At 45.7% G+C, this 13898-nt stretch overlaps 1 protein-coding gene across 2 annotated transcripts in view; it reads right to left on the bottom strand.

The window, feature by feature from the left end:
- The window catches only part of IFT43 (intraflagellar transport 43), an 82180-nt gene that overhangs the window by 1665 nt on the left and 66617 nt on the right, over positions 1-13898 (bottom strand). For both annotated transcript variants that reach the window (XM_042814745.1, XM_042814746.1), the window contains exon 9: positions 11423-11620. In XM_042814745.1, the coding sequence (XP_042670679.1) occupies positions 11423-11620 (198 nt within the window). The remainder of the gene's footprint in view (positions 1-11422; positions 11621-13898) is intronic.

Genomic DNA, 13898 nt, shown 5'->3' with positions numbered 1-13898 from the left:
AAGGGCAGCGCAGAACACAAGGGCTTTTAATCTGTCTCATCTCCTTCATAATAACTGCAAATTTTCCCTGGGCTCCTGGGAGTGAGCCTCTTTCCTCTGTCTTTGCCTTATCTCCCCCCTCCATATTTCACAGCCGGCGCGGCTCCCCTCACTCGGCTGCCCCCGGCCCAGTCTCCACGAGGCCTGTGGGAGCCGCCAGCTCCCAGGGCCTCATTGTTCCCGGCTTGGGAGGAAGCTCAGAGAGGGAATTGAAGGCAAGTCAAAGGGAAACAGCATCATCGCTGCTTCATTAATGGGAACCTTTCAGCAGAAAACATATCAGAGCGAGGTCTTTTCAGAGGCAGTAATTAGCAATTTGGAGCCTTCCCCCCTCAGGAGATGCAGCTGCGATCTAACAAGTGGGAGCAGTGCTCGCCTCCTTTTACGCTTCATATTTATTGTTTTCCATTTTCTCCATCTTCCTTCCATTGTCCAGCCTCCTCCTCACTGCCAGATAAGGGCCCTTTATTAATCGCTCCCTTTTAATTCTTCATTAATGATAATAACTTTCTCTGGCGCATGGAGAGGAGTTAATCTTTCCTGGGTATTGAGAAAGGACAGGGCAGAAAGGGAGGGAGTGAAGAAGTGCACGATGGACAAGGCTGCGCCGCCACGTCTCCCTCCCACCCCACCACCCGGAAGGAGTTTCTGAAGACTTTGCTGTTGAGCTGCAAGATGCCCACTGGAAGGCTTTGGGTGGTCAGTTTGGATTTGGTGGGCTGTACCCTGGCTCAGAGAGCAGGCCCTTACCAGGAACAGGCACACTTGGGGCAGATGGAGGTGCCTTCTTGATGTCTTTGTGAAAAAAACAATGTCTCCTTTTCACTGATGGACTGTGTCGACTTGTCTTGTAGGAGTGTCCCCTCAGGCACCTTAAAAGTCCAGTTTCCCAATAGCCAACACTGTCTGCATTTAAACAGTACTTGAAAGTAGAAAGGAATTGTATGTGGGAGGCTCTGCACAAGACAAGACCTCTCTGGTGCCTCCCCCCAGCAGTTGGCAGAGCCCGTGTCTGCGCCTTGGCTCACTCCCAGCTGGAGGTCCAGGCCATCACTAAGGACATCTGTGTGAGGTGACTGCTGGGCTGGCTCAGCACTGGCAGCCTGGTAACAAAAGCAGGATGAAGATAGCAGGAATGGGAGGAGGCTGCCATCCAGGCTGTGGACATGGGCACAGATCTGTAACTGTTGAATATCAACCACAAGAACATGGCTAGGGAGGACAGAACTGCAATATGCTTATACTGCCTCGCTTCTCCTCCTAGAGTTTTATACCACTGGTTCCACAGGGCCCCTGCTGGTAAAGGTCACACAAGTATCTTGCCTTCTAGAGGTAGACATCATCCCTTCTTGGGTAGCTGGATATGCCACCACCCCATTACGAATATTTTAGTATTCCCAAATACAAAGAAAAGGGGACGAATGTTACTGTTGCTAGGATAGGTGGCTCCACCACCTCACTGAGGAGCAGCAGGTTGGCAATGCTGAGAAATGCTGGGAGAAAGGAACAAATGTTCCTCCTTCATAAGAAGAACCCAGGAACTTCAGTGTAGAAGCTCAAACCCATTATCTGCTTACTGTTCTACACACATCAGCTGCTATTTCTGTAACACGCTCTGAGGCCTACATTTATGCTCCTCTGAGTAATGTTTTGGTATTCATTTAGTCCCAATAATCAGGAACAATCTGTCCTGCGACAGACCTCTGCATAATTTGCAGTGATCGTAATAGACTAAGGTCTAAAAGAACTTTCTATCTCTGAACCTGAAGCAGTATAGAAATGAGGGCTGACCAGTCTGCAAACATTGCATTTTGACGTCCAGATGGGTCAAGCAGCCCCTGGAATGTTGTTAAACATGGTTGGCTTTTAAGGTTTGTTGTTTGTTCACAGCACCTCTGCATGAAACTTTGCTTCCACACAATGAATGGAAAGAAGTACTTCAAAACATGCATCTGTTCCTCAGATTCAGGGAATTGGATCTTCCCTGGTCTATCACTGCTCCCTTGCACAGTGGAGATAGAAAGACCAGAGGTAAAGAGAGCCATGAGGTATGTGGAACCTGATGCACAGGAGAGCCAGCCTTTTTACAGTATTGTAAAGAATATTTGATACATTTTACTTGACAATTGCCTTTATTTCTCCACAGATCACTGGCTGCTGTAGGACTGTAATAGTCTTGGTTCTTACAGATGGCTGCCTGTCCTCCATTCTATTGCTGGTTTAACAACGGTGGCCTCTGAGCCACCCACAGGAGCACTCATCAGTCTGCCAGCAGAACTTGGGCCCAACTAAAAAGAAACATATTCATCATGGCAGCAAAGAGCTGGCAGTAGCACTGGTGATGCTGGTGGGCACTGGGCCATCATGGATGTTAACGCTGTGTGGCAGAAACTCAATGCTAGCTTGCTTCCAGCAAGAACAAGAGGTGTTTCACAAGTAACGGGCCTCAAACAGAGCCAACTGCAGAGATCACCTACAAGGACTGGTGAAGCCTCGAGGAGAGTGGAATAATGCCTATTTCAGTTATAATAACTGCAGGTGTTGCATCCTGAAAGTCCTCTCGCTCCTCTCCTATTGTCCTTGCAACTTGTCATTATCTTCCTGTTGTAGTGAGAACAACTGGAACACAGGAGCACAGCAGGTCCTCTTAGATAGTGCTGCAGGGCATGTCACAAGTCTGCATAAAGCAGCCAAGAAGGGTTGCCAGAAGGCGTCACTGGTTTTATTGTCATCCCTAATTTGAGGAGAAGATGAAGATGTTCTGCTCGCTGTATGTGAGAACAGGGCTGGCTGTTTCAGCCAGGGGCAGTCGTTGGAATAGTCCTGCATGTTGGTTGGTCTGGGCTTGATGTTTTATCTTTACACAATGAGCTATTATGCACATGGGATCCATAAACAAGCAGCTTTAGAAAGCAGCCAAGATGACAACGTTTCCCAAGTCACAAACGCTACTAAAACATTTGCACGCAACAGCAGCTGGATCCCTGTTTCAGGCTGGACTTAAGGTTCCCCTGCCCTGCAGATCAGCCTACAGCCAGGACTCTCCCCCCTTGTTTCTGTGTACTTGCTTATCCCTCCCACCACTTTTCTCTTGCACTACGTATTTTCCTGCTCCTTACCTCTTGTTGCTTGAGTCCTGAGTAGATCTGCTACAAGCCCCTGCCCCTTGAGCAGATCCTGCTTGCTGCCTTGCCTGGCTTGCCTGCTGGATTCTGTGGCTTTCTCTGGCTGTTCCCAGCACTGCACCCAGGCAGCCCTCCTACCACCTCATGCAGTGGCCAGGGGAGCATGCAGGGCTGACATTGCCAAGCCTTTTGGAGGTTTAAGTGCGCTTCATGGCAGGGAAGAAGGCGGTAGCATGGATCTGCAGGGAGGGGGAGGGGATCAGCCTGACAATCCCCTTCGAATTATAAACATATCCTCTTTAAATACATTTCTAAGGATAACATTTGTATTACTGCGTCCTGTGGCTGCTGATAGGGCCCTGCTTATCGCCTTGGTCTCTCCTCCTTTCTCTGGGCCCTGCTGGGAAAGGTCCCTATCTGGAGCCGAGCTGGCAATCCTCTGCCAAGCAATTGTTTCAGTCCAGGGGAAAAATTAATTTCTGCCTATCGTTAATTGAGAGAATTGTGTGGAGAGCTGGGAGGGGGGCTGGCGGGGGGAGTGGGGGATGGAGTGGGGAAGGGAGAGATCGTGTTATTAACAGTGTCCCTTTCATAACCAAATACCCTGATTTCCATCAGTGAGATGAGAGGCTCATTACAGCAAGAAGGTGATTAGAGAACTTGGAAGAGCTATCAGGCTGAGCAGGAGAGTGCCAGAGAATTCGGGAGGGACTCCCAGCAGAAGGGCAGCTGCTCCAACCAACCATCCCCTCTCACCCTCACTGCCTTCCCCTCCACCCCTCCTCTCCCTGTCAGACCCAATGACCCCCTTCACACATCTCTGGAAAAAACTGCAAAGTTCCAAAGATCAACAGTTTTAGTGGCTGAAGAGATGCTTTGTGTGGTGACAAAGCCTGCACAGTCAGGACTGAAAACCCACTGGAGTTGCTGAGGTCCTAAAGGCCCAGCTGACAGTCCATTTTAAATGCCTTGCGCTAACACTCAAAGAGGTTCCAAAAATGTTGGCCTCCCTCCAAGCTACTTGGGGAGGTCACGTATGGCTTTTCAGAGTATCTCTCATTAGCAGATTCCTCAACAGGTGGCTAAAAACTAGAGCTCTTGACTGTCTCACTCACAGAAATTATATACAGGTGGAAGAAAACTACCCCTGATGTTACCGTGAACCAGTTTTTACACCGCTCTTTCCATGCACGACTCCTCTATTTCCCCCATTTGAGAGGTATCACTGTTGTGATACAGCCCACCAGCCCCCAAGCCATCTCATGCACCATGTGTATGTCTTCATGAATTTGCTGTCCTTCAGCTCACAATCGCTCCCTTGACAAATAGCTACAGAATCCCCTTGATTCCTGACATTGCTAGAAATAACTTTCTCCCCCTCCGGGAAGGTAAGCAGCCTTGAAAATTCATCCAGCCCACATAACACAAGAGGATGGGGCTCAGATAAAAAGTTGAATTTCTCCTACCCTACATATGAATGATACAATGGAAAACATCCATCACTTTAATTTTCCTTCTTTTTTTATAATATAAACCTTCGGCATCCCAGACAAATTTGCAGTGGACAGGAAGATAATAAAGATTCTACTTAATTAATCTATGTAACCCATTACTCCCGTTGTTAACATTAGTTAGTGCTTTAGTTATGAGGATTTTTCTGTTATTAGTCTATTTTCAATGCTGTATTGAAGATTTACAAAAATCCTGCTCTGAAATAACAAAGGGATCTTTGGTAAGTTCCAAACTGAAGAGAAAAAGTGTAAGAGAGAAGCTGAAGTTTCAGCTATGCATCTATAGATTGAAAAAATTGCAGGGACTGAACTCTCCCTTCCTTTGATGAAGACAACCCCTCTAAGGTAGGAGTGAGGGCACAATGTCTTAATCCTTCGACTCCAGGAAACTCACTCCAGCAGAGCACTCACAATAAATAAGTGTGAAAATAGAAATGCTTTTAAATGGGCTTCTTTTCATCTGAATCACACAGGAAAATGTGAAGGCAAACAGAAGTGTTCAGTTTCACAGTACATATAACTCTCCATAAAGTAGCACAAACAGCATCTCCTAAGTCCTACCCCATGCAGATCTCCTACCTCTTCTTAGCCTAATCCCATCTACCCATGACCATGTGTTGAGCTCCAGTAATCTCCAGCTCCTCTGGGATATCCAGACAGCATCCAACGCAGACCCTCCACACAAGAAAAAGCCTCACATTTTAGCACTAGTTTTCATTCCTGTCAAGTACCTGGAATGCCCAGAAGGGGACTCTTGGAGAGCTAGCTGGAGTGCAGAGTGGTCACCATGATCCATTCAATCCTTAGCAATTCCCCTTCAATCACTTATCCCCACGGGACAATTGCTAGCAAATGACAAATTTTTAACACATAGTTAAGAGCAGACACAGAGCCAGACCTAGAAATAATTTGAAGTTGGAATGATTTGAAAGAATCTCTACATTCAGCCTTTCCTCTTCAGCAGTGTCCATTTCTTGCTGATTTCTTGTGGAAATCACCAGTAAAATGGAAGTGGAGAAGAAAGCCTGTCATAGCTCGCGTTGAAATTCTAAGTTAGCCATGTTGTTTTCTCCTAAAGATGCTGATGGCTCAAGCCTTGAAATTCTATTACAGTCAACTAATAAATTGATTGGTAAATTAACCCCAAATCCATACATAGCTCCAGTCTAACATAATTGATAATTAGGCTTTGTGCCAGGTTCTCGACTAATCTGACTTCTGGCCAGACAGGCTCTGAAAAGGGGAAAAAGAAAGAGAACTGAAATATTACAGTGATACAAGATCTACATGATAATTTCATTAAATGGGTCAGTAAGAAAATAAGATGGAAGTTGACAAACAGCATACGAAGAGAAAAAATTAAAAGGAAGTTAAGTGAGAGAGGGTGGGAAACCAAGAAAGTACCTGCAGCTTCAATGCTTCTGAGCCAATGAGCGATGTTCATGTATATTTTACTACTTTCTTGCCCATCACCCTGTATCTAGCTTCTTGCCTCTTTCTGTGAGTCTGCCCACGTGGGATTTAAAAGAGACAGTGATTATTTTCATTATATCTTTCTGTACTATCATGAGTTACACTGGATCTCATAATGAAACAGCTATTAAAAAAAAAAAAAAAAGCACATAACTGAATTCCACCAAAGTACATGTAAGTATCTCAGCAAGTAAGAAGAAAGCCTCCTCCCAAGTATAGTCAGTCATGCTGAAGTCCTGCCTGTTGCTCATGCTGCTTGAGCCCTGCTGGGTGACACTGAGGACCAAACTGAAGTTGAGTAGAGTGCTCGAAGAGAATGAATGAGGCAAAGTTGATAGTGCTGAAAACCAGATTTGCTGATGATCTCTGGTGTTCCAGGTAGTCCTAGGGCAGTACAAAGTGGGACAGGCCCTGCGCTGGCACAGGGCGCTTATACCTCCCAGCATCTTTCCTCCAGAATATCAGCTCAGCCCAGAGAAAAATTGGCAATCAGACAAATTAACTGAGTGAAAGAGAATGTGACACACCTGTGCAGAGGGGGGCAGTCAAACGAGCAGAGCTACAAACAGAATAAGAGAGAATTTAAGGAAGAATTTGAAAAACAGGGATGAGACTACAGAAAGAGGAGAATAAGGTGAATTAGACAGAGAGAGATGGAGACATGGGCCACGTTTGGAGGAAAAAGCATGGGGGGAGAAAGGCGGGGGCAAAGTCCAGGCACTCAGCAAGTTCAGAACAATCTCCATTCTCTACAGCGCTTTCTGTTTAAAAAAAATAAAAAAGGAATGATGGAGAAGGGGAGAGAGTCAGACAAGTTTAATGATGTGTGTTCAAAGCTCAGATTGGAAAAATGACAGAGAAAAGCAGCCTGTTTCGGCTCTAATAAATTGTTCTTTGCTGTAAGAGACGCCTGTCGCAGCATTAATACAGGGCCCTAATACACGGGTCAGGGTTAAGTAATTTTCTCCGGCAACTTAAGCGAATAATGAAGCTGGCAGCGGCTAGTGGCGCAGTGGGAGAGATGGCCCGGGCCGCCGGCACTTTGTCTTCATTTATTATGCCAGCTCTCATGATTTGGGTACTGGCTGCAGCGACGGGAAGCCTCCGCCGAGGAGATATCGCTTCATTTCGGCAAGGTAATGAAAGCTGGGATGGGGGGAGGATAAACCAATTTGCTGGCTGACATGGGAAGGAGTGATTTGCAGACCTGGGTGAGGGAGGGGGGCGGCCAAGTGAGAGGAAGCACAAGGCTAAACCAAAGGGGTGTTCAAGGCCCTTCTCTGAGATAACAGCACCACGTACTCATGGGGAGGGCAATGGAGGACTGAGAGGGAGGGGATGGTGGGGCTGGAGCGCAGCAGATAGCAGAGGCCAAAAGTGCAGGGAGCAGGGAAGAGCCACCAGAAAAGGTAGTGAGGGTAGGAGAAAGGCAGAGATCGGTGGAAGCAGCAGCAGCAGGTTCAGGCACTGTGGGAAGCTGTCAGGGGAGTAAAGAACATGAAACAGTAGGATAAGGAAAGAAAAGCAGAGAGCAGCCATTTAATGAAGGCAAGCACAAGAAACAGAGTGAAAGGAAAAGAGGTTGTCCTGGTGCTGCGAGGAAGAGAGCCTCCTGAGCAACTTGCCTGAGCCATTGGCACTTGCAAACTCATTGAAGTTCATCCGCCCCAACCTCGTTTTCCTTTTCATGTTGGAGATACTCCAGATGAAGCACAAGGCCACCCTAAAGTCACATCACTTTACGGAGAAGAGGGAGCCTCTGTCTCCTGGACTCTGTCCTCACCACATGGACTTAAGCAATGCTGCTCCAAGCCTACTTTTCAAAGCAGATTAGTAATGATCAATTTGATGGCTTAACACTCCAAACAGGGGTGTCACTCAGCCCAGGCTGGGCATACTGTCTGCTTGCAAGTCCCCTCTCAGCACCCCTGCACTGCTGTCCTCTCTTCTCAGTCTGAGAAGACACACTCCCAGCAGCTTGGATGCTATCTTTGTTCCTGCTCCAAAATACCTGCATCTCTAAGAGCATATCCCCACTCTCAAAACAGCAAGGCGAGCAGAGCACTGCCATAGTCAGGTCTGGAACTTGTACATTTTCCTCCCTTCCCCCTCCTTTCGATGTGGGTTAAGGATTTCCAATAAGGACCAAGTGTTGGAGGCTTAACACTGCAGTCTCTAGAGAAGCAGGCCAATTTCACACTAATCTTCCTCATGAAGGGAGAGAGCATCGGAAGCAAGAATTACATCAAAGAGAAGTTAATGCTGAGAAGCAGACGACAAAAAGGAGCTGCTTTCAGTTTCAAATGAATACACGCAGCTGGATTAAGAGATCAGGCAGCTCAAAGCCTGTATCACAAGCTTTGGTACCCAGGATTTAGCCAGCAGGGAAGAGTTCTGATCTGGGGGCCCTTTTGAAAGGAGAGGAGGGTCTTTATAGAGCACTGCAGGTATTTGAAAAGAGCAGCGTAGAAGACAAGGCGGGCTGGTCTCCTGGTCTGGCCTCCACTGACCTCTTGTAATAAATGTCATGACAAACTCGGATAATGAGATGGGCTCATGCAGCTTTCCTGAAGCCTTCTTTTGGTAAGCAAGTGGCTACCCTGTTATTTCCCCCAGCCCCACACGTTGGGAAGCATGAAGCCAGTTAGGGCCACCCTGCCTACTTGGTCTGGGGCATTTCAGCTGTGTGGGGAATAGTCCTCCTGATCTTGAAATGCAGGCAATTCCAGTGCAAGTAGCAAAGGCTCCCTGCAATATACTCTCCATAGGAAAGGCAAGCAGGAGCTGATTGCAGTAATGTGCCTGTTGCCCCATTTCAAGCGGCACTGAAGTGAGTCCCAGTGTGCTCCCCCCTCCAGGAGGCTGACAGGTGTAAATCCCACGATGAATGAAAGCACCAATCCCTATAAAGCTGGTGTCTTTCCATGCATCTCTGCTCTGATTGACTTGTCGGCTCTCTAAGGCTGACTATCAGCTCTGTGCTGCCTCCAATTCCAGGTGTGATTTAGTTTGGAGATGAGAGGTGACAGTTAACATTGGTACTCGTCAGTGTAGATCAGACACAGTCACGCTGTCTTCTCCTGGCTCACTCACTCACCTCCTCCCCTATGCTCCCACCCCTCTAGTGTCTCTCACTCCTACCTGTTGCTCTCATTCTCCCTGCCTACCCTCATCCAATCCCCATTATATCCTTTGCACCCCCTTTTATCACCATCGCTAGAGCTCATCTTCAGGAAGTTATTCTCTTTCACTCCCCCTTTCTGATCCAGCATAACATATTTGTAATGCCTTCAAGAAAGCTTCCCTTGTGCAAAGACTAGGAATAGCTGTTTTGGTGTGTCCTTTCCAGTCCCCTCTAAACCCCAGTAAGTAGTGCCTTGAAAATATTCTATTTGCCAAACATAACCCATTTCTCCATTCTCTCATGAGTTGTTCATCAAGTTGAATTTCCTTGAGAGTATTTGCTGTTTTGTATTCACCAATTCCATGAAATGATTTTGGGCTTGAAAACAGAAGAGGGATTTTATATTTGGTATATGAGATTATACCTTACTTGTTTGGTTTGGAAGATCTCCATATGGTGCATAAGCTGTGACATCCTAGAACAAGCCTAAAAACAAGGTTTCTGACAAATATTTAGATTTCACATCTGGAACTCCTCTTTGATGTAAAACTTCCAGTTCACAAAATACGTCCTGACAATGCCTACTGACTACAACTCTAAAAAGGAACACAGTGGAAAAGAACCCCACTTATTAGAGTTAATAACTGCATAAATTCTTCAATGTAATCACATAGCTCTCTTAGACCAAGTGACTTACTGTACATCCCTATTTACCTGTTATTTCCCCACTTGTGTTTGGTTTTAGTACCTTGTAGTTTATGTGATAGGTTTTCTTTAAGCCACACTAAATAAATAACTGTTCCAGCATGATCAAATGGGGGATGACTCAGAGGACAATGCACTGATTAGGGTCAGCCTCCTCAATTCCCATCATTACAATTTTCAGTAACTTTTGTAACCAATTCTCAATGAGGTATGATCTTCTCTTTTTCAAACGGTGGTCACCCATCATCACAGGTTTCAATGTACCAGAATGTGATCATGAATTTACAGATGGCAAACTGAAAAAGACTGCATGGACAATGGAGAACGGGCTAGGAATCAAAAAAGACCCCAACAAATTGAAGAAAAGGTCTAGAAAATAAAGGAAGCAGGTCAGCCAGAGCACCACACTCAGGCAGAAATAACACAAGCAGATGCAACTATACAAGTAAAGGGAAGGGGCTGCAGAGACACAGGACTCAATAATATTCTTGCTGCTATTAGAAATGATAAAGGAGATGGCCTAAAAACTCACTCTCCAATCTGAATAATCATCCATACAAAATCATGGGTTTGGAGAAGTATCAGATAGGTAGCAGCACTGTAGAAAAGTGAAGAAATAGACTCAAGTGGAAGACAAATCTCCATGCAAAGCTGTTGTAAAAAAATAAACATCATATAAGTCTCTGTAAACAAGCCTGAGAGGTACTGAGCTGGACTTCTCTGCCTTTCCTTGCCCCTTTCTGAAGGTGTAAGTTCCAAAAACAAACAAGCTAAAAAACACAAACCAAACCCAATTTAAAAACAAAACAACCACACACAACCATCCAGGAAGACCCAGGGAAGCAGAGCAAGAGTGACTGGAGACTTAGAAAATCTGTCCAGCAAGACAAGGTTGTAATTAGGTTTATTTGGTCTAGAGGGAAAAAAAAAAACCAGACTGGAGATGATGACAACCATCAAATACATAGCAGACTGCTTTAGAGAAACAAAGACCTTGGAGAGAAGAAAGAATAGCCTGAAAATGCATGAAGAAAGATTAAAAAAATGGGGAGAACTTTCTAGCTGTATATGTGGTAAAGTCCTAAAAGAATGTGATCTGAGATGAGGTAGCAGTGTAATCTTTCTTAAAGGCCAAGTTTCAGGTAAGCATTTGGGAGGAATCACATAGATATTCAGGAGTTGGATGAGATGAATTTTTTCACTATATTTTCTCCAAATCTGGAAATACACTGAGAACACACTGCTAATGCTCCACAGACTACCCATAACTCACTTAGCCCCAGAAATAAGCACACTGCTGAAAATCTGCAGTGGAGCCACGTTAACATGAGAATGACAACAACATGAGGCATTAACGAAGTAGTGAAGTTACTGTCTACGCTTCCCAGCATAGTTACGACAAAAATGAAGGAGAGAGGAAAAGAAGAACACCACTATATACCTACTATGGTACTGCTGAGAATCTGAAGGAGTGTATCCTCTTCTTTGCATGAAAAGCCAAGATGCAGAATTTGGTGACTGCAAGTCATCTGCTCCAGGTATTGTGGAGTTTTGAGATTCTTTCTAAGCTTGATTATTTTAATGATAAAGAAAGTTCTGAGCCCTTGAGCTTCAATGAGGTGTGACAGCAGTTCTGTCCAGACCTGGTGAGATAGACAGTGTTGAAAAATACAATTATCCATTAATTCAAACTGGATGAATATTCATTCTTAGTTTTTTCAGTGATATCTTTCCCCTAACCATAAATTATTCCTCTGGGAGAAGATCTGCCTTTAGAGCCATACCAGTGTGTAAAGAGTGCTTATACAAAGAAGCTATCAAGGTTGGTTCCTTCATGTTTGGTCTACATTGGATTGATTTCATTTTGTTTACTTCATAAGTTTTGTTGACATCTATATGTAACCACTAACCCTTGTAACCTGAAGTTACCACGGATGAAATATATCCCCAGCCTTCAGATCACCAAAAAGTTGCAGCTCTTCCTCTTGACATCACCTTGAATCTGAAGAGCTGTCCTTCACACTATCAAACAAGGCTAGTCAAAAGCACTAAATGGCACAGTATACAGCTGTCCACACCACCATCCTCAAACTACAGAAGTCAGTGATAGGTATATCTGCCTGTTTTACAAACTCCTTGCAACACACCAGTGACGGCCACACTTAGAAGCTGAATACTGAACCAGACAGACTACTTGTGTATTCTTCAGAGGTATTCCAGCATCCCGCAATTCTGAGAGCACAACAGCAGAGTACTACATGTTCTTCACCACATTCCCACACAGAGTCCAAAGTTTTAATGTTAAGTTTCATGTTGCTATGTGGTGATAGATGCCCATGTTACCTGAGGATCACCGAGACAAGTATGAGGCACTGAAAAAATGGAAATTGGAACTGCTCCCAGGTATACTCTTGGAAACTGAAGGTGGGGAGCTTTCAAGTCCTAGCCTACAGAACACCCTGGTGAGGTGACCAGAAAACTGGACATTCAAATTTAAGTGGTGGAACCTTAGGAAAGCACAAACAGAATCCACTTAAAAAAAAAAAAAAAAAAAAACCTGACACTCTAGAATTAACTTAAATCAGATCAGAGACAGAAACTGCCCCTTTAGTGAGCTCTCCCATGGATCTGCTCAGTTCTTGCCCAACAGCTCTGCAATACTGAAAATTGACCACACTCAAGACTGCTCTCACTGCTAAGACATTTCTCAACATCATCTTAATTTATCTAGTTCCCAGCTGCCATCTAGCATTCTTCATCCTCCCATTGTCAGAATCTAAGTTACTTCTCTCTTTCACACAGGTATGTGACAGCTGTCCTCCTGCTCCATCTAAAATCCTCTTCTCCAGGCTTGAGATACGTGCTTTCCAATCTGTCATCTACTTTCTTTCTTGATTTTTCCTCTACAGAAGATCCCATCTCTACCTATGCCCAGAAGGGGTACAGCCTACTATCTGCTCAGCCTCACATTGCCCAAAGAAGATTCTGAACTGGGAACTGCAGATGGAAATGGGCAGAGTCAGCACTGAGTGACTGAGCCTTCCAGCTTCTGTCGACTCACTCCCCCAGCAGTTCTTCCAGGTCTCTCATTTCTCACATATGAATACTCTTTTGCTTGCACTGTGCTGTCAGTGTTGGGATGGAGCAGCAGAAGGAACGAGCAGCACTTTAAATGTGGCCAGAAGCCTCTCCAAACAGAGGGCTACCTTCTGACCCCAAGAGAGATCCCCACAGCTTTCCAAATGCCCTTTTCTCTCCATCCTGCCCCCATGGAGCCCAGAAGTTCAGTTCTGAGGAGCAGTTTGGCTTTTACACCTCCTACTTTCTCCTGAAAATGAAACTCCCTACCTCCTATATCTACACTCCATGCTTTTGCCATGCATCCATCCATTCCCCTTCCTGCTCCAGCACCTCCTTCCCCACCTCCAGCCCGAGTGACGATCCATGAAAGCCCTCAGCAGTATGTCATGGGAGTGATAATTACATCCCCCGCTTGCATCATGCCGCCTGCTGCTGACCTCTCACCCCTCCTCTCTTTTAATCACCCCTTGGCATCAGTCACTCTGACAGGGCAGCAGCACAGGCCACGTGACCTGTCAGCCTAGGGACGTGACTTATAGGGCCCGACCGGTGGACAAAGGGAAGGGAGATAGGCAGCATAAATCTCCAGGGTGAATAAAAGAGAGTGATGGGGCACTCTGCTGGGGCCTGCGTTAGCAGATTCTTGGCCTCTTGTTATTCAGACCAGAGTTATGGTGATGAGGAAGTGGCCGAGAGTGACACGCACTGGTCCCAATCAACCTTGCAAAATCTGCAGAGACTTAGAGAAGCCTTAATGTCATGCTTGGCTGGAGAACCCCAGAGAGGCTGGGCGAGGGCCTGAGGAGCAGCCAGGGCAGTCACCAGCCATCAGAGGCATCT

This window comes from Centrocercus urophasianus, unplaced genomic scaffold (genome assembly GCF_019232065.1).
Source record: "Centrocercus urophasianus isolate 14NV4802_14NV808 unplaced genomic scaffold, USGS_Curo_1.0 seq_14, whole genome shotgun sequence".
NCBI classification, from domain to species: Eukaryota; Metazoa; Chordata; class Aves; order Galliformes; family Phasianidae; genus Centrocercus; species Centrocercus urophasianus.
This window is presented reverse-complemented; position numbering and strand designations above follow the sequence as displayed.